General features: G+C 34.3%; 2 protein-coding genes across 2 annotated transcripts; both read right to left on the bottom strand.

The window, feature by feature from the left end:
• Nucleotides 1-1,391: 1,391 nt before the first annotated feature.
• Nucleotides 1,392-4,899, bottom strand: LOC107793421 (CASP-like protein PIMP1). Its single transcript, XM_016615765.2, has 3 exons — nucleotides 4,556-4,899; nucleotides 3,345-3,477; nucleotides 1,392-1,920 (listed from the first exon to the last, which is right to left on the bottom strand). The coding sequence occupies exons 1-3, from the start codon at nucleotides 4,825-4,827 to the stop codon at nucleotides 1,714-1,716; spliced, it is 612 nt and encodes a 203-aa protein (XP_016471251.1). The 5' UTR covers nucleotides 4,828-4,899; the 3' UTR covers nucleotides 1,392-1,713.
• A 6,417-nt stretch (nucleotides 4,900-11,316) lies between these two features.
• On the bottom strand, nucleotides 11,317-14,609 carry LOC107829640 (dnaJ protein homolog). The gene is made up of 7 exons (XM_075225579.1): nucleotides 14,472-14,609; nucleotides 14,185-14,364; nucleotides 12,928-13,102; nucleotides 12,695-12,836; nucleotides 12,311-12,587; nucleotides 11,995-12,193; nucleotides 11,317-11,801 (listed from the first exon to the last, which is right to left on the bottom strand). The coding sequence occupies exons 2-7, from the start codon at nucleotides 14,332-14,334 to the stop codon at nucleotides 11,482-11,484; spliced, it is 1,263 nt and encodes a 420-aa protein (XP_075081680.1). The 5' UTR covers nucleotides 14,335-14,364; nucleotides 14,472-14,609; the 3' UTR covers nucleotides 11,317-11,481.
• Nucleotides 14,610-21,417: the final 6,808 nt, after the last annotated feature.

The following is a 21,417-nucleotide window of genomic DNA, read 5'->3' as shown; positions in this document are numbered from 1 at the left end:
AGAAAAGGAAAAGAAATTGTTATATGCCAAATAGTTAGAAGGGGTAGATTAGACATTTCACTCAGAAGTTAGTTACAGGTTAAAGGGGTCAGAAGTGGTCAGAGGAAGAATCTATTAGTGAGTTCAGTAGCAGTTGATAATAGCTATAAATACAAGATATATTGTAAAGGCTGGATATATTGAGATCAATAAACTCTTGTCTCTTCTTCTTAGTCTCAATTGTCTACTGATATTGTTAGGAAATTATTCTTCTCCCTAATCTCTTAGATTCACTTCTAATTTTAACTTCCATTGTTAAATTACGCAACAAAAATTAAACATGAACAAAAAGAAAAAGACAAGATAAAAACCAGAATAGGGGGGAAGCCATACATAGTAATGGAGTCAGCTTGGAAAATATTTACTCGCACCCTGTATCTACGACTAACCAATAACCATATATGTATGTTGTTTAAATTCATTATCGTAATTAATCATGCTAATAGTAGGCAACATGCGTTGGCGGAGCCATAATTTTTATTAAAAGATGTCAAAATATATAAAAATAAACATATCAGGAAATCAATACATAGTATATACATATAATTTTTTTTTACCTACGTACACAGAGTCATTTGACACCCCTTCCTATAAGGTGGCTCTGCCACCGACGACATGTTAAGTTTATTACACTCCTTATGTGAAACTTTTTTTGTAGGATCAAGTTACCTATAACAACAAATAATAACTCTAATTTCATAACATGAAAAATTAAAGTAAATTACTTGCTATAGTAAATAAAATTACAATGATAGTATAAAAAAGTTCTACACACTGTCATTTATAGACATGCATGCCCAGGGACAGAGGGAGGGTGAGTGTTACCTACGGATTCGGACGAATGCAATGCTTTTTGCTTAGATATTGTATTTGTTTTTAGAAAATTTATTAAATATGTATAAATATTTAATTGTGATCCCAATAACTAACGAGCTATGGATTCGATTGCAAATTCAGAACCCATAAACTTTAAATTCCGACCTTGTCTCTGAATATGCCCTGGGGTGGAGCCACCTTATAGAAAGCGCTGTCAAAGGAGACCGTTTTGTCGAATTTTTTATATTAAATATATCCTTATAGATATAAGCAAAACCAAATTAGCCGTATAAAGAAAAACAAGTGACACCACTTCTACCAAAAAGGCCCAATGATCTGCAGGTTAAGCGCTACAAATCTCTTACTTGAGATCGTGAGTTTGAATCCCAGTGCTGTTTTTATCATTTTGGAGACTTTACTTATTAACATATAATTATGTATTAGTGAGGCTTGAACCACTTTAAGGAGCAACAAAACCACTCGATCTAGCATCCAAATCAAACCATTCTGGAAAAACACATTTCTGAGGCTATTATAGACACATTCCAATAAATAAAAACTCACTGTAGAGAGTTGTACTAATGTTTTGAATTGTATTCTTTTTAAATACAATGTTATTGTAGTTATCTATATTTTTTCACTTTTTTTTTACCTATAAAAAAAGTGACACCGCTTACAAAAAAATCCTGCATACGCCATCTCAGGCACGCATGCAATTTATTCATATCTTATTAATTGCTTTTAAACAAGCAAAACAAGAACCAAAATTTCGAAAAACAAAAACATACTGTGAATTGCAATATAATAATTTTTTTTGAAATATGTGTCTTCAAAATCTTCAAGATTAGTAGTAGATCTTCAAGCTTTTGATCTGTTTGGAAGATTGAGGGAAGAAATGAAAGAGGAAATAGTAGAGCAAACAGATCCAAGTAGAAGCATGCTAGCAGCAGCATTTGCCATGTTGATAAAATTTTGTATATCTTCGCCACTGTCCAAAAATTTGTTAAATTCCACACCGAGTCCTAATCCAGCAGCAGCTCCAGTACCCAATAGAAATGAAATAACCTGCAGCGTGCTCTATTTGTCAGTTAATCCATAAAAAATTTTATGGATAGTCATCCAACTTTTAATCTTACAGTACTATATATATATATATATATATATTCAAAAGTTGAATATGAAAAACCAAAATAACCCTATACTATATTGGACTTTTATGCCCTTAAAAGTTATTTTAATAATACCTTCAAATTTAATACTCCCTCCGGTCCATAATAAGTGACCAATTTGCTGTTTTATTTTGGTTCAAAATAAGTGTCTATTTATATAATCAAGAAAAAATTCAATTTATTTTTACAAAATTATCCTTATGTACATATTCCTAAAAAGTTTTCTTACTCCTCACATTAAATATTTAATTAAGGGTAGTTTAGTTATACTAGGTATTTTTGTATAAAATTTAATATTTTCTTAATGGATGTGCCAAAAACAAATTGATCCCTTATTGTGGACCGTAGGGATTAACAAAAGTTAGTTTTGTAACATTAAATTTGACTTGGGATTATCAAAGAATTTAGTAAGGTCCTTGTATCTAAATTTTTCACTTTACAAAGTCTCTTTAACTTCAGCGTATAATAATTTTTTTGAGTAAATTTTATATTCTCCTTTTATTTTTCTTAGCTTAAATATTTAGATTGTTATTAGAAATGATTTCTAAGCGCAATCTTTTTCTTATAAATACAATCATGATTCAAAGTGTTTTATTATCCATGTACAAGATGATATAATTGTTTACTAATTATATGGGATAGACGCGTAACGCGCGTGCCCAAGGACTAGTATATATATATATATATATATATATATATATATAATAGTCGGAAAATGCTAAATCGGTACCGAAAAAGCAAGTAGGCTGCCACATGTATAAAATTGTTATGCAAGTATAGTCATGTCAACAACTCACTTTGCATCATATTCACGTTACATCATTTTAAAGAAATAAAATAAAAATATTTTTTGATCCAACCTAATACTTTATGTCTTTCAACATGTAGCACACTAAGAGTTTATTTTTATTAAAAAAAAACTAGATGAGAAAATATATTATTTTTTATTTTAAGAGGTGCCAACCGGTATTAGGTAATTAAGGTAAGTTGTTAGAAGTGACAACCTATATATGTTCTTGGGATCAAGTTTAAAATATTTTCTGCATTTTTTTCTCCATTTTCTGTGGCATGTACACATATTTAATACTAACTTTTTTATTCCGAAAATTAGTTTTATGAGTTTGGTGCAATAAACAGAAAGTTGAATAACCATTCGTGAAATTTACTCCTAAGTCTCTAGCCTTACCTAATAAATTTAGAAAGGTTGGATGTGGAAAAAAAATATTCCTCAATTATTTCGAATGGTGTTATTCTTTTGGCGACTGATTGGATTACTTTTTCAATTTTCATTTTTGAAGAATCTCAGTTGATTGACTTTACCTTATCGCCATAGAATTCAAAATAGGCAAGGCCACTGCCAATGGAACTTCCAGATTTGATAAAATGGGAGATTGTTAACACAGCTAATAGCAGGGTGTAGGCCATTCCAATCACATCTGCAGATATCATATAACTGCATCCCAAGACAATTTAGCAAAAACAAAATTAGTAATTAAAAGCATATTTATATAGTCATTCTTCCATTAGAAATGTTAAATCTCCATTTTACTTGTAATGCATTTGACTAGTAAGGCTAATGAACGACTATTTGGTCGACCACCTGTAGTGTTCCAACTTCAGGTAGGAATAATTCGCCAGGGGAGGATTTACATGTAAAAAATCGGGATCTCAACTCGGTTTCGGACTATATTGTAATTATATAAAAAAATTAAGAAAACTAATATAATAGGGCAAGAAGCACTCGAGAAACAAAAGATCTAATGGGTGCTTTGGTTAAGGAACGGTATTGAAGGCTTTAATATGAAGTGAGGGATGGGAGTTGGAATCTCACTCATAACAAGCAATTCCTCCACACCCCCCCCCCCCTTTCTTTTTTTTTTTACCCCATTTAGGTCTCTTTTTTCACCATATATATATCAAAACAGTTAAGCATTCACGAATCCAAAATCTTGGATCCTTGAGAGTTTAACTTATATTATAAAAGAGTTTTACATTATCAAGTCATCTAAAAAATAATTACAAGTGATTACTCATTAATAAGAAAAATTAGTAATTAATAACCTGAAAAATAAAGCAATATCAACCTATTAGAACAAGTTAAATTATACTTGGGGGTCACTGGGTCGGAGTGAATGAAAAAACTCTCTATATAACTTGTGCAATTTGGGTGGCCGTATGAAATTATGTTGTGTATTATTTTATGCGGAGTTAAAATATGAATTATAAATACGTGTCTTATCTATAGTGACTTAAAATATTTAAGGACAAAATGCCACTAAAGTAGGTAATTCTTACCTAGCATTTATGATATATTGTTCATAACAAACCCAACATTATTAATTGTATAACATTTAATTCAATATTAGTCACCTCATAGATTATCATTGCATGCATTATAATCCCACATAACTACATTTTGAGCTAAACAACCTCTTAAATATTCTTTACGCTGTCAATATAGAGAAGTTAAATTCAAATGCTAATAAAGTAGTACAAATAATGAAGTAGTTGTTAGGGGAAAGGTAATTTACCGATAAGCATAGAAGTCATTGGACTTAATTGTGACTGGAAAACCATAGATATCAAATGTATCAAAACTGGCAGAGGCAATGACAATCAATGATATCAACAACAAAATAAATGTGAGAACTCTCATCACTAGAGATACCACTAATGACATTGACAAACCAACCACAGGTGACGCTGCTGGTGCTGGTGTTTGGTTTTGGTCTATAGTAGTTGTTGATGGTGTTTGAGATTGGTCGTCTATGATAACCGTTGATGATGTTTGGTTTTGGTCCATGTTTACTTTGTTACCTTGTATTTTTACAACTAATCAAGATGAATCTTCCCAAAGTCATCAATTAATTAAGTCTCCTTTTATATTGCTTTATTTTTTTCGCATTGCTTTTATATTGCTTACAAAGTTATACAACTATGACTTTTTGTTTGTTATATTAGCCAAAGGTTTCTTGGATTTATAACCAAATTCTTTGGAGCTTTCTATTTGTTTGGATAGTTGTTTTCAAGATGTGTCATAATCCATATGAAAGATAACTCCTCCTCTCCTTGTAAGGAGGAATATTAAAGAAAAGAAGAACAAAGGAAATTGCAGAGAACGAGAATACAGAAATAAAAGAAAGCCGGCAGCTGCTAAGATCAAAGTGATTTAAGATTTTAAGTCAGTATGGTATATTGTACAATGCATCCGGCCGTTACTTTTTTTGTGATAAATGGATTAAAATTTAGTAAAAATATGTATTCTTTAAGGAGCTTTCAAATTATATACATATAGTTCAAACTGAATATAATGCATTCTCATACATCAACATACATCCACCCACTGTTTGACTCCACGAGAAATTCAAAGCCAACAGCAGCTGCAGACGCTAAAAGGATTTGGAGATTTCTGGCCCCCAAAAACGAAAAAATCTGGGAGTCTGATTTCTTACAAGTGATGCTCCACAGACACATAAAATGATAACACGGGATAGGATAAAATAGACAGAAAAAAACTCGGAATCATATTGTTAAACCTGGTGTTGTATTCTACATGTGTAGAGTAAGGAAGAAAATTTTATCAAAGAAATAATCAATAGTTCGTCAAAGAGTAAGACGGAGGTTTTGGACAGCATGAATTATGTTGGAGTTGTGTGTTGAGAGGTTAATAGTAGGTGGTCTGGCAAAGATTATTATGTGAAAAATGTATATGATTTGGTTGATAATGGTACAAAATATGGTCTCATAAGCTAATTATTTGGTTTGTGTTATAAATATATTATATTATGGATGTTCATTTAGTACTCCATTGTAAATAAGTTTTCTGAAGAAGCTTACCCATATGGGACTCCGCCGTAAATATGTTTATCTATTTAGTACTCTATTGGAAATAAGCCTCCTGAAGAAGCTTATCACTTCGGTACCCGGTAATGGATAAACATTATCTCCGGTAGAAGATTATCCATACCGGGTACAATGAGCTTATCTTTTCAGTACTCCGTTATGGATAAATGTTACCCCAAGTAGAAGATTATCTATACCTGATACAATGAATTTATCCTTTCAGTACTCCATTATGGATAAACATTACTCTCAGTAGAAGATTATCCATATCTGGTATAGTAGCAGCTTACACAGCAGCTTGCAGTAGCAGCTTACACATCAGCTTCCTTTCTTTTATAAATAGAGGAGATTTCAGTTCATTATGTACGTGAATTTGAAGTTGAATAATAGATCTCTCTCTCTCTCTCTCTCTCTCTCTCTCTCTCTCTCTCTCTATTTGTCTTTGATTTCTTTACTTTAAAGTCTTTATTTTATAACACGTTATCAGCACGAGACTCTGCCATTTTGAGCACTTACTTCAAATTTAATTTCTATTTCAGAGTTCATCTCCAATGTATGGCGATGCACTTACATCCGTGGTAGATCTTGTTCATTTCGAGCATCATAAGACATTATATGAGGTGGTGAGCTTTTCTTCGTGGCGGTAGAGATGTGGATATCACTTACGTCTGGAGTGGCCAAATTTGTGTGAAGTAATTTGAGCCTTTTGCTTATATTTGGTTTAATATCTTTATCATCGCTTGTTTGGTTATATGCTACGTATACAATACCTATTTTGATATTTATTTCCTTCATCCTAATTATCATAATAAAGGATTATAAAGTGGATAACATTGTTAAATCCACCTAAACTCAAGCAGAGTTTGCAAGAAATATATAATCACCAGAAGTGGTTATGTGTTTTATATCTAATTGTAACTAGATTTTGTTAACCACTAGAAGTGGTATATGCCTATAACCACCAGAAGTGATAATTTAGGCTTTCTATGGTTACAATTGAAGATAAGTTAGAAATAAATTTCTCTATATTACTTGCATGCCTCGATTTGCTCCTGAAGTAGCAATATCTTAAAAAAGGTTCTAAGCCGTCACACAATTTGGCGTGATTAATGCACGCTCAAATAATTATGTTCCGTTCCCTGAAGGATAAGAACTTTTAATAAATATTAATCCATTCCTGAAGTGAATGTGACAATATTAATAAAGCTCGTAAATATAAATGCGCTTTTGGTGTGAATATATTACAATTCACCTCCAGAAGAGGTAATATGATTGAGGGAATATATACTCAATATTTCGTATTTTAAATTTGCCCTTGAAGAAGTAACACAATTGAAATTTTCTCCTGAAGCAGGAAAATATTAGGAAACTGTGTCTTTCTGTGCTTAAACAAAATAATAAGCTATTCAAAGTTATTTTTGAAGCACATTTTCATTCTCTGGAGTGAATGAAGAAATATCACAACTCACCTCCTGAAGAGGTAGAATAACAAAGGATATAAATCTTGTTGTTGTGGCATAAAGATCATTGTTGCACGTACCCGTTGTACGTAAAATATCTTGAATTTTTTTATTAAATATCATTCCAAGGCAAAAGTATTCTTGTAGAATGCTTTCTACTACAACCACATTAATATGTTATGGTTAGTTATCGAATTCCCCGAAATAACAACTCATATATCTTTCCCTGAAGGATGTAATGACTATGTGGTTACCGCTTTGATATAAATTATTCAGATGTTAATGGCGTTTCTCCCTGAAGCAGATATTTGTCACAAAGTTGGTAGTAAATATACTGAAATTCTTAATTTCTTATATTTATAAATTTAGAATTGTCTTTATATTGTCAATTTGATTATGATTTTCTCTCATGACTCCAAAAGTATCTGAGCACTATTTGGTAGTACAAAATTTATCAAAAGCTCCTGAAGAGCTAACTATTTCTCTAAAAGACACATGATACAAGTAGTGTCTGAATAATATTTGATTGTGGAAAATAAATTGAAGAGCTTATATGCAAATTTGTTATTCATATTATATGATTGTGGTCAAAACATATGTTGTAGTAAACCCAAAGTTTAATAATACAACTGACTATTATATTGAGACTACAAATAATTGGAAGATTGAATATCTTCACATTTCCACAATCATAAGAGGTAAAATAATATGTATATGAGAAGATACCCGCCTTATATCTTCAATTTATACTACATCATGTATCATAGTAAATCAGAAGTTTACTAACGCAAAAGTTTATGCCATAGTAAACTAGAAATTTACTAAGAGATAGCACATGCCATGATAAATTTGAAGTTTTTATTTGCCATTTTTAAATGAGCTATTTGAGAATTCTGATAAGCATATACTGAAGAACCAGAAGATTCTTCAATAATTCTCTTGTGCTGCTTGTTCTCATAATAAATTGGTTATACCGGCTAAAGTTGGGACTAAGACCCCTGAATTATGGAATATATAAAGGTGAATATGGCACATTCACCTATCATGTGAACCACTTATAGATGCATATATAAGATGGTTACATGTGTGTTCATTGTCAACCTACATCTTGCCATTTGAAATTGCTTTTCTCAACTAAGAGCATAACTTTCAGATTATGAAACCAAGACAGTTCATCTTGATAATGCTAGTTTATATCCAAGCTGGTTTAGCATTGAATACCTCCTATTAATGGCTAAATCATTGCTTATGAGAACAAAGCTTCATGTGTTGGTCTAAGATTTTCTAAATTGCATGTAGCAACACTTGTATGCATGTGACCAACAATATATGATAAGTCCTCCCCTCACAATTGGTTTAGGATCAGAAACCAAATATTTTTACTATCTTTTGATGTGTGGCATATGATTAATTTCTCTACCACAATGCACAAAGATATTTTTCAAAGAAGATTGGGGATATATGTTAATTTTTCTAACATTTGGGGGATGGAATAAACAACTGAAAATTATGCTATATGAATCGAATTATCATTAATATGATCCCCACTTAGAAGATAATTCAAGTAAAATACCAGAAGCATTTGCTGGTCCAAAATTAAATATCATATTTCAGCTGCAAATGCTCCTATTAAAATTAAAGTCCCTGAAGGATAGAGTTTACTGTACGCATGAAGCGTGGTAGACTAATCGGTTCCAAAGGTAACAATCCTTGAAAAATGATAGGAGCTAATGATCAAAATAATCATAATGAGGAGGAAATAAAACTCCAGAAGAAGTTCAGGTGCATGAAAATAAAGAAAGTGATGAGATCTCAACAAGTTATGTCGCTTAGGAACCGATACAAAATGATCGTCGACGATATATTTGGTACAATATAGTGCACAATATTGTAAAAGATTGTGAGGATCGGACCTGTAGTCCAGGCACATGGAGGTGTCATGCCATTTAAATGCAAGGCATAACCTATATGACTCATTTGATTAAGTATATATGAAGATCCCTGAAGGATTTAAAATGCTTGAAGCATATAATTCAAAGTCACAGAAAATGTACTCGATCAAATTATAAAGATCTTTGTACGGTTTAAAGCAATCTGGGCGTATGTGGTATTATCGCCTCAGTGAATATTTGCTAAAAGAAAGTTACATATATGATGTTATTTGTCCATATATTCAGAATTTGATATACTTGCTGTTTATGTTGATGGCATAAATCTTGTTGGAACTCCAGAAGAGCTCCAAAAGGAAATTGAATATCCTAACAAAGAATCTGAGATGAAAGATCTTGAAAAGACAAAACTTTGTCTTGGTCTGCAAATTGTACATTTAGCGGACATGATCTTTATCCATCAATCTCCCTATACAAAAAGGGTCTTAAAACGCTTTTATATGGACAAAGTGCACCCATTGAGTACACCAATGATTGTTCAATTACTTGAAGTGGATAAAGATATGTTCCGACCTCTAGAAGAGGATGAGGAACTCCTTGGTCCCGAAGTACCTATCTCAGTGCAATTGATGCACTAATGTATCTTGTTAATGCTACAAGACCTGACATAACATTTTCTGTTAATTTACTAGCAAGATATAGTTCTTCTCCTACACAGATTAAAGATCCGTTCTTACCTCCAGAAGAGGATGATGAACTCATTGGTCCTGATATACCCAAGTCTCTGCACTGTACTCTTTTTCCCTTGCTCAGATTTTTAATGAGATAGCTTGCAATGTATATTATTAGTGTACTCTTTTTTCTTGACTAGGATTTTTTTCCACGGGGTTTTTCCTAGTAAGATTTTAACGATGCACATAACAATGAACATCCAAGAGGAAGTGTTACGAAAATATTATTGTGGATGTTCATTTATTACTCTGCTGTATATAATCTTCCTGAAGAAGATTATCCATTTAATACTCATTGAAGTTTATCTACAAGCAGCTGATGCAGGTAGGTTGCAAGCAACTCAATGAAATGACTTGCAACAACTTCTTGATTTGATGAGATTAATTTAAATCGATCTGAAATAGTGGTGGATAATATTCTCTACAAATTCAACTTTTGAGAAGATGGTATACAAGATTGGAATGCGAAGACTCGAATATTTGAAACAAAGTTTTCATCAGGGGGAGTAAAATACGCGATGCACTCGTTTTTCTTTACTAAGGTTTTTCCCCATGGGGTTTTCCTTATAAGGTTTTTAATGAGACACCTAGCAATGTGTGTTACTAAATATGTGTACTCTTTTTCCTTCACTGGGATTTTTTCCCACGTGATTTTTCCTAGTAAGGTTTTAACGAGGCACATTATCTTTTAATGAACATCCAAGGGGGAGTGTTATAAATATATTATATTATGGATGTTCATTTAGTACTCTGTTGTAAATAAGCTTCTTCAAGAAGCTTATCCATATGGGACTCCGCCGTAAATATGTTTATCTATTTAGTATTCCATTAAAAATAAGCCTCTTGAAGAAGCTTATCACTTTGATACCCGGTTATGGATAAATATTACCACCGGTAGAAGATTATCCATATCGGGTATAAGAAGCTTATCCTTTAGATACTTCGTTATGGATAAATATTACCCCCGATAGAAGATTATCCATACCGGGGTACAATGAGCTTATCCTTTCAGTACTCCGTTATGGATAAACATTACTCTCAGTAAAAGATTATCCATAATCTAGTATAATAGCAGCTTACACAGCTACTTGCAGTAACAGCTTACACAGCAGGGAAATTTCAGTTTATTATGTACATGAATTTGAATAATAAATCTCTCTATTTGTCTTTGATTTCTTTACTTTAAAGTCTTTATTTTATAAGAGTTTGGAATAACATGTCCAAGATACTATTCTTGCAGTCATTTGTTTTAGGAACAAATGCACCTACTATATAAGGATCGCTGAGCTTCAAAATGCGGAGCAAAGGAAATTGTCGAAATCTGCCGCACCCACCAATTGTAGAATTAAATTTTGCTTGACAGTATCAATTAGCAAACGTAAAATTCCAAATCATAAGCTAGTAAACTATATCTTACTGTAGAAGCAATATTCCTGGCAATGTCATTATCTTGTCATACAAATACTTAAAAACCAAAGATAGGCTCATGCTGTTAATTCCTTGATGCAGCTTTGGTTTCCAAAACAGTGTCAAATTACTGTTGTGCACATTGAACTCTCTGGGCGCCACCATGCATGTCTTCGTCTTCGTTGTATGCCTCTTGGGCTTGTTGCTGCTTCCTACGCATCTCCTCTTCAATGTTAACATCATGCAAAGTGGTCTCCTCACACTCATCCAATTCCATGTCAGTCATTTGCGTTTTGGGTTTTGGTGGCAGCACCGCTTCAAGGTTCTTGCACTGCTCGAGGGATAATGTCTCTGGGAAATCTACAGTAAAGTGAATGTACAGTTTTCCTCTCATAAACGGCCTTTGGTACATTGGCATTCCTTCATCATTTATGGCCTTAAATTGATCTGTAGAGCCAAAAACAAAATTCATGATTGATACGTATGAAAGAGATTCTCATATCATGCATACAGAGAACCATTGGCCATAGAAGATACTCCCTTCATCAAATAAGAACACACCCCATTTTGACAAACAGCAGGAGATAGACATACACAGTGTGCTCAGTATATATAAGCAACTAAAGTACTGTGGACCTACCAGGCTTGACAACTTCTCCAGGTTGGGACTTAATGAGTAGCTGTCTATTGTCCAAGTGAGTCAAGATGAACTGGAAACCACATAGGGCCTCAGTCAAACTCAAAGTGTGCTCTACAAAAAGATCATCTCCCTTTCGCTTGAACTTGGGATGTTCCTTCTGTTGCAAGATAAAAACTATGTCCCCAGTGATAGTATCAGGCTGCAAAAAAATAATATAAACACAAACATGTGAGAATCAGTGGCCTTTCATTATATGTTCATATACAATTGGTCATTATGACGTAAAGTACTTCAAAAGCTGAACTGCATGTCTTACCGCTTCATCAGCCTCGCCCGGGAACGTAATCTTCTGTCCATTCTGCATACCCTTCTCAACAACAACTTCCAACACCTTCTTCTCCTGCACAACCTTCTCACCTTTACACTGTCCACACCTATCTTTATCACTGATTGTCTCACCACTACCCTTACACTCGTTGCAAGCGTGTTGCATCTGCTGGATCATGGATGGGCCAAGGTGTCTGATAGTGACTTTCATCCCGGACCCTTGACAGCCAGAACATTTCATTGAAACACCTGACTTAGATCCTTTCCTGGTAATAAAAATTTAACACCAACCTCAACAGAGTCTCATACAAACATAAAAGATAAAAAGTGGATAAATGATGCCTAAACATAACTAATAACATTGTAAACGCACCCCTTGCACTTGGGGCACAATACATTGCGAGATAGTGACAGCTTCTTTGACGTCCCATTGTACAGATCATCCAGAGAAACTTTGAGAGGGTGGACAACATCCTCTCCTCTTTTCTGTCTTCTTCCTCTGCTGCTTCCACCACCTGGGCATCAAATAAAGGATACCAGAGAATGAAGGCATCATGAAAAGGAATCACCAAATTCAACTACAAACAAACTGCCATAGAAACATACCCATACCACCACCAAACGGGCTGCCACCAAAGAAAGACGAGAAAATGTCAAATGGGTCGTGGCCACCACCTCCACCACCCATTCCTTCCTTGAGAGCATCTTCACCGTACTGGTCATATATCTCACGCTTCTCGGGATCACTCAAAACCTCATAAGCTTGTGCAAGCTCTTTAAACTGAAATAAACAAAAAATTGCAGCTAATTCATCGACTATACTCAAAAGCAGGTGACACCATTATGACTCCACTATTAAAACATAATCAATACAATCATAATCAGAAAATGATATGACACTAAGAGTGCATATTAAAAGGGGAGATAAAAAATTAACTCTGTTTTGAAACACCTGAAGGTGTTTACTCAAAACATCACATAATATCTGTGTGATTGCCATTAAAAAGTATCTTTAACATCAGAGTTCTTCCTAACAATGAGGAAGTTGAGGGTTCAATTATTACACAACAAAGAAGCTTAACACCAACAAGTCAATGACTCCTACTTCTGGTAAGCAACAAAATCAGATCCAAAATATCCACCCTTTCCTAGTCATCTTAATGTACAGCAACTATCAAGCCACCATGTGCAATGGAAGATAAGGTTTCATCTAGCTAACAAATCCCAAACTAGTTCATCAGCTTAATTTAGTCAATGGTAGAAATCATAGAATTAACTTCTCCTTCCAATTTTACCACCAGAAAATCACTTTTCTTAGCTCAAAGAAGACCTACTGATAGAGCTATGAGGTACATAAATAAAGTAAACAAAAAAGATTCCAAAATACCCATCTTTATAAAGAGATATACAAACAACAGTGATTGTTGAATAAGATAGTTTATGAAGATAAACCCCATAAACACTAGATAATAGATTATAAGAGTAAGAAACCAAGGCACTTCCAGTATTTAAATTGACAGGTAGGCTTTAGGATATGGGTAGGATAGAACCCTATATATGTCTTAGGAAATTCAATAAATTTGTACAAATATTGAATTATCCGAGGGAGAAACTGAGGCAAAGTCAGCATTGAAACACCACGCCTCCCCACCCACACACACACACACACACATGTATTTGCACTGAGCTAAAAAACTATTTGCACAATCAAGTCACGTATTAGGTAATTACATGTAAATTCCTTAACAAGCATTCATCGATAGTGTAAAAAGATCTTTACTCTGTATATTTTCGATAAATTTGAGTTACTCAGCTTATTTGTTAGATCAGCTCCGGTAAAAAACAGTAAAAAGTAACAGTTACCTTTTCAGGATCACCTCCCTTATCAGGATGATTCTTAATAGCAGCTTTACGGTAAGCTTTTTTGAGATCTTCAGGTGAAGCGGTCTTAGGAACACCTAAGATCTCATAGTACTTTGTATTGTCGCTCTTCTTCGTTGCCCTCCCAAACATCTTCGATTCGCTTTACTACTCAAAATTAAACTAAAAAAAACAAACAAATTAACACAAAAATTTGATACCTATCAAAACCTAAAATCAAATTAACACATTAACATAGAAATACAAGTGCGAATTTGATCGATACGTACCGATGAAAAGCGCGGCGAGAAGAAGAGTGTTGTGGGCGTAATTGGGTATGGAGAAGAGAGAGCAAGAGAGGGTTTGCTTTGTGAAAGAGATCTGTGGTTTTATTTGGGGGTAGGGAATTGAACGGTCAGGATTTGTTGGTGGGAGTTGATATTGGGGGAAAATAGAAGAGTCTAGAATAAGTTTCCTTTGCCCTTGGTCTTGGTCTTGCACACTATTTTTCTTTTTTCTTTTTGGTTACTTCCTCTATCATACTTTACTTAACACTATTGGCTAACAAGAGTCATCAAACCAAAACTAAAATTGATAAATGAAATAAAATAGAATAAAAAATTAGAAGTTAAAACAATTGAAAAGGAGGACATAAAATATCACCCTCAATATCACCAAAATGGCCTTAATAACTAATATCCTACTTAAAAATTAAAAATTAAAAAAAGACACTAGTAATATTTTTAAAAAGTGTCATTTCATTTATGAAAGGGTCTAATACGGTTAAGGGAAGCTAATCTCCATATCCGAAAAATAAAATACCCAAAATCTGATCCATCAATATATGTTTGCTGATGTTGTTTGATATGGAGTATTTAGTGAATTGGTATCTTTTTTACTGCTTTAATTTTGATAATTGTTGAGTTATATTGGTAATTTCTTAGAAATGGTATAAGACGAGAAAAACTGATGACGGATTATTTTACTTTGCTAATGTTTGAGGGAAAAAAAATTCCATATCCCGATCAAGTACATGAAAAAGGGCTTGAATACTAATGTGCTAGATACATTTTTCATCCTTTAAACTTATTCATCTTTCTTATTTGTGTTTGGGCAAAAAGTTTAAAACTCTTTTGTCAAACTAATTATTGATAATAAAGAAGGTAATTTTAACCAAACATAATTAATTTCAAATCCAAACATATAAAGTACGAAATAAAGAAGAGTAGGACTGTATAAGATTTATTATGTGGCAATCGTACATCAAACATGAGAGATGAGCTTACATCCAGATCAAAGATGCATCATGAACAAGGGAGCAAAGAAGGGGAAGAGAAGTAGTTGTCGATAAACAAGAGATTCCTCTTATTTTCTCCGTTGTGGTTGCTCTCCTTCTCTAGAATCCCCCCTCTTCTCTGAGCTCCCCGCCGTTGTCGCGCCCCTTTTTCCCTCTTCACATTGGAAAATCGGGTTTATGACATTCAGTATGGGACAACTCATTCCTTTTGGGAATGGGTTGAAGAGTCACCACCTAATGATTTAAGATGCATTAGGACATCTATAAGGTTCATCTACAACTATGTTTGATAACCAGAGTCAGGGTAAGGGCTTGAAATTATCCTAAGGGGAAGGTTTTAGGCACCCCTCAGGATCCACTAGTGCGGTTCCCGGCCAGACAGTTTTTTGTGAATTTGTACAAATAGGCAAGTATTGGCTCAAATAGTAGAGGTTATAAGTTTTAATACACATATATAAGAAAACAACTAAAAAGAGGCGAGATTTTGAAAAGAGTTACAATTTTAACATACTTGAGAATGTAAAAGGGAGGGGGTCCTAGGTTTGTTTATAATGTGGATCACGTCAATGCAATATCCGGTATGACACTCCTCAAAAGAGGGGCTACACATGGTATTAATGCACCGGTCATCATATCCATATCTACCTTTTCCCACCCCGTAAAGGTAATTAGAGTGATGATTGGTCTCGACTCTTATTGCATGCTGCTACCTGTCCCTTCCTATTAGTCCCGGAGGAATTTTAGGACTCCTATTTCAAAAAGAAGGAGGTTCTAGGCAGACCTCAGTTTTAAAGGTAAAAATGCTAAAGCAACATATAAAAAATATAAGACTGCAATTAGGGGGAAACATGTAAGCAGATAGAAGGCTCAGTTATACCTCTACAAATAATGCACACAAACAGCATTACTTATACACAGTTAAGGTTTGAATTAAAAAATATCAAAGTAGGGTGTTTAAGTTATTGAAGCAGAACCAAATTTATTATATGACTCAGATAAGAAGTCTGAATCAGGCCTGCTGGTTGTAGCAGTTGATAATTAAACAAAGGCAGTTTTGTTTTTAGTCAGGTTATTACCTAAGGCTTTCCTAGGTATAAAACCATATGCAGTAGTTATTCCAAGTTATTAAGACAGTTGCAGATGATTATTACCTAAACATGTTGTTCTAATCGCAGAAGTTGTTGCCAATTTTATTCAGAAAAACGCAGTGCGAAAATTATTACTTTACTACTTTTTTCATGAATCAGTAGTTAACTAGGCATTTGGACGAAATGTAAACAGGATCCTAGACAGGATATCTAATATACATATGCGAATGGCAGGGTTGTTAAAGAAACAGAGTCCCTAAGACTTGATTTCTAAATGTATGCATGAGTTGCCGAATTATCAGAATATAACTTTGTGAATACAACTTTTATAGCAATGTTATTATTGCCCCAGGAGCAGGATTTCTAAGCGATAGAGATAAATCATGGATTAATGAATGAGATGTTGAAGCAAGAAACATGAATCCTAAGAACATGATTTCTAATGCATTTGTATGAATTCCTAGACATGGTTTCTATTGCACGATTTGGAAATGTAAACTTAATAACATGTTTTCTACTCTTTAACAACTATAGCATGCATATTTCTCATCCCTTTTTACTAACCAACCCCATACTTGTTTATAATTATTACAGACCGTGTGATTGAATTACATAAGAAAAATGTAAAAATAAGAAGTTACAACTACAGGAAGCCTGATTCTGACTTCCTCTCTGAGTTATAGAATAAACCACCTCAAATGTCAATGTTGTTCCAAAGCCTTCTCATATCTGGGTGTGTCAGAGTTCCCTAAGGACCTCAAGGGATCCCGGACAGTGCTCACACCCAAATTTGCATAACCAAACAGAGTAAGTGCAGTGTGGAAGAGCAGCGCTTATGTGTCCAGGTTCAGAGGGAGCTCAAGGGTCCCAAAGCAAAGCTTACACAAGAGGGGCAGAACCTAGATTCTAAGAGCATAGTGAAAGTGCAGAACACACGTTGAAAGGGATTTGTTTAAAAAGCTGGATTGATAGTCCATTTTGGAAAGTAATCAGTAACAGAGGTGATTGAAATCAGTCTTATTAGCAAATAAAACTCAAAACTCCCAAGGTGGGATCACACACAGAATTAGTAGTCACAAAAGAGGTCAAGGGACTTGGGACACATAGACATTTGACTGTAAACACATAACCCCATCAAGGGTTTTAGGACTAGTAGGACATGCACAACAATAACTAATACTGACATGATCACAGGCTAGTCAGAAAGAACATAAGCACATTGAAGGGATAGGGACTTGGGATGACAAGTACACAATAAGTGATTGACAGGGCATGCTTTGAAACACACATAGGGGAGTGCATTAATCTAATAGGAAGGGGGAACATTATAACATGCTGGTAATGTAACTTAACAGAACCACAAGCAGAAATAGACCAAAATGAAAGAAGTTGAAACAATTAAAGGAGCATGTTGTTGTTGAAGCTTTAAAATTAAACTAGAACATATCAGTTGAGAAAACAAAGTACAGAAAGATAAGGCAAATAGGATTCCACAGTCTAGCCTTGGCTTTCAGCCGGCTAGACAAAATAGTAGCACAAGTAGTAGTAGTAGAGAAAGAGAGAGTTTTTGAGTGTGTAAGTGTGTGTTCTGAACTCAATTGTTCGTGTGTTTAAAGAAAAGGGTAGGGTATTTATAGCTTTGAAAACGAGTAGAAAAATAAGGTAACCAGTAAAGTTTTAACACAAATATAAAAATAATCACAATAAGAATCCCATTAATGCAAATATTCCCTTTAATCAAGGAATTACTGCTCGAACGGATACTGACAGAGATAACTAAGGAAAGAAAATCAATTCGAGGAAGATTGATTTCTGACCATATAAGGGATAATAAAAGTATAAAGTAAATATTTGAGTCAAAGTACAAAATATACTTAATTTTGGCAAAGAATTCAGCAGGGGTAAAACATCACAACAAAGGAAGGGAATCAATCAATTTAAACAAAACGAGTGAAATTAAGGGTTTATAAAAAAACTTTTGCAATTAATCGTAACTTGAGGAAATCAAGATAAATCAAGACGTGGTCATGAACATATAAATAAAAAGGAATGAACAGGCGTATTAGACATGCAGAGTCAAACATATTGACAAAAAGGAGCAAATTAAATGAACATAAACATACAGGAGTGACATGAATATGCTAGGGACTATTCAAAGCATGGTAATCAACAAGGTCAAGCAGTCATGACTCACACGTAGAATCCAAGTGAAGAAATCAGTCTAATAAGTAAAGAGAGTCAGAAATAAGTATAGAACTCACAGTGACAAGTGAGACAAACCTTTTAAGAAATTAGGGTTTTAACAATAGTCGAGTTTAAAAGAATGGTAAGAACTTAGAATCAGATAAGTCAAACAAGGAAAAGGATTCAAACACAAAGAACTTAATCGAAACAAGTATACACACAAATAAACAAAGCATCTTCAGAACTCGGATAAAACAAAAAATACTTAGGGTTTTAACACGATGAACCAGGTAGAAGAAAAGCATGAACAAATCGTTTAAACATGGTAAAATCATAAGACAATACTAAAAATCGTAGAAGAGATCCTTTTAAAAGAGGTTGAGAAAACCTTAGTTGTTGAAGACGAAGAGTCGCTTTGAAAAATCGGAAAGCCTTTGAGGAAAACACTTAAAAGGTTCATAACATATACATATCTAAGATAGATCTGAAAGAAAATCGAAAGATCTTAAAGGTTAGGGTTTCAGAGAACCCAGAAAAATGAGAAAGACTTTGAAAAGTTACCGATCTAGTCGGAAAAGTGAAGAATCTGACTCGAACGGCCATGGATGGCCGGAAAAAGACCAGAGATAAAGGTTGAGCAAGGACTGGACCAGATCTCTTCGAGATCTGTCCATGAAATCACACAAACGAGCCACCAGAAGACGTAGGAGACTGGTATACATCTCAAACAGCCATGTGAATCCATGGATTGATTGGGGGATTGAAAGGGATTAGGGTAGATTTGGTGGCGGCAGCTAGGGTTTAGGTGAGGTTGCAGATAGAATTGGAGAGGAAGGGGATTCAAGGGCGGCGGGTTGGTGGAAATGATTTAGGGTAAGGGGGTCGTTTGGGGTTAAAATGGTAAGGTGGAACGGTGGCCATTGATCTGAATGATCAACGACCTAGATTAAAAGGGGTAGGTGGGGATCCGGGTTTAGGTAGGATTTAATTGGTTAAGGGTCGGGTTTAAATTAAAATTGGGCTGGGGAATTGGGGATTCGATTTAGGTTAAAATTGAAATACAAATGGGTTGTTATTTAAATAGCCAATTTTCCCCTTTTTAAATTTTAATAAATAGTAAATGGCTTCTGAAATTTAATTTAAAAAGCTAAAATGATTTATAACATATAGTTAATAATTTAAAAATATAGGAACCCATTTTATAAATATAAAACCTAATTAAACCTCAAAAAGGCTAATATTACAATTATATGCAATTTAGCTTTAAAAATACTAAATAAAATTGTAAAAATTACCTTAGCCATACCTTGGCATAAATATAAAAATCCAATAAATGAATCATCAAAAATAATAATTTTGAAAATAATTATTGGGATTTTATTGATAAAAAGGGGAAATAAATCAATCAAAACCTTTAAAAATTGTGGAAAAATAATAAAACCTTTGGACATGCTTATATATGCATATATATGCTATTTTGAAGGTATTTTTAATATTATATACTATTTTGAAGGTATTTTGCATATTTAAAAATATATAGAAAAAAATTGGGTATCAACAGATGCATCTCTTTACCCGGGAAGGATGAAGGAGTTTTCGGGTAAAGAAATGATGGCCAATTTTGACCGAGCAAAACGGTTTGAAGAGGTTAGGCCGCACCCAGGCTTTTAAGTTGCCTACATATCCTTGGTTTTATAGAAATCGGGCTGTATGTAGTTCAGGATGCATCGGCGGAGTATATCGATAAAGACTTTTCAAGAACGGACGCAATATCTAGGGCCGGGTGAGCGAACAGTCTACAGGAATGGTCAGGTTTGATATGGTTGCGGGAACGGGAGCAGGATTGCTCTTGCCAGGATGACAGTTGCTTGTCGGTTTACCTGCAATTAGAAACAATACAATCGTGTATTGTGCATAAATTTAAACATGATGTGGATTCCCGTCGGACCATGAATGTTGTCTTTGGACGGTGAGGATGACGTCCTGGGCCATGAAGCGTATGATAAAGGATTAACAGGCCATGAAATGATGTTCTCGGGCTATGAGAATGGTGCCTCCGAACCATGACGCCTTTGAATAATGATATGCAAAAGATTGAAAGAGATCCTCAGGCCATGACATGGTGTTCTCGGGCTATAAAGATGGTGCCTCTGAATGATGATGCCTTCAGATGAGTTAGCGATATTTCAGCCCATGAAAGATGCAGTAGTATGATGCGGATAAGACAGAGCTTAGTCTTGCGAATTGAAGGGCAGAGCTTAGCCCGTAGGAAAAACGATATAAATAATGCTTAGTTTCGAAGAAAGTTGGAGGCAGAGCTTAGCCTCGGAAGGCAGAATGATAGCCTTATGCAAGATGCGAATGCAGATGGAGATAGAGCTTAACCTCGGAAGGCAGAATGATAGCCTTATGCAATATAGATGGAGGTAGATATTACACCCCATATTTTCGTACATGAAAGTACGCCATAAATAAATTAATGAGAGCCCGAAAGTGAGGTGTCACGTCCCGCAGTACTACATTACGATGATGTTGCACCCTGAAGTATTGTACGTTAAAATTTCGTTTTCAGTTAACCGATGTAAGACTCGGGGATGAGATCATCTTGACGTTAACATACTTATGCTATTTATGGCAAGCAATAAATAAGTGTTATGAAGAATAAGA

This window comes from Nicotiana tabacum, chromosome 11 (assembly GCF_000715075.1).
Source record: "Nicotiana tabacum cultivar K326 chromosome 11, ASM71507v2, whole genome shotgun sequence".
In the NCBI taxonomy this organism is placed as follows: Eukaryota; Viridiplantae; Streptophyta; class Magnoliopsida; order Solanales; family Solanaceae; genus Nicotiana; species Nicotiana tabacum.
Note: the sequence above shows the minus strand (reverse complement) of the source record. Positions and strands in the feature narration are given on the sequence as shown.

Bases quoted from the DNA above. Each gene is read 5' to 3' on its own strand.
- LOC107829640 (XM_075225579.1), bottom strand. From the start codon at position 14,334: ATGTTTGGGAGGGCAACGAAGAAGAGCGACAATACAAAGTACTATGAG. The intron at 12,194-12,310 runs GTAAGACATGCA...ATTTTTTTGCAG, and splicing joins CGGGCGAGGCTGATGAAGCG to CCTGATACTATCACTGGGGA. The intron at 11,802-11,994 runs GTAGGTCCACAG...TTGGCTCTACAG, and splicing joins TGGAGAAGTTGTCAAGCCTG to ATCAATTTAAGGCCATAAAT.
- LOC107793421 (XM_016615765.2), bottom strand. From the start codon at position 4,827: ATGGACCAAAACCAAACATCATCAACGGTTATCATAGACGACCAATCT. The intron at 3,478-4,555 runs GTAAATTACCTT...CTTGGGATGCAG, and splicing joins AATGACTTCTATGCTTATCG to TTATATGATATCTGCAGATG. The intron at 1,921-3,344 runs GTAAAGTCAATC...AGCACGCTGCAG, and splicing joins TTGAATTCTATGGCGATAAG to GTTATTTCATTTCTATTGGG.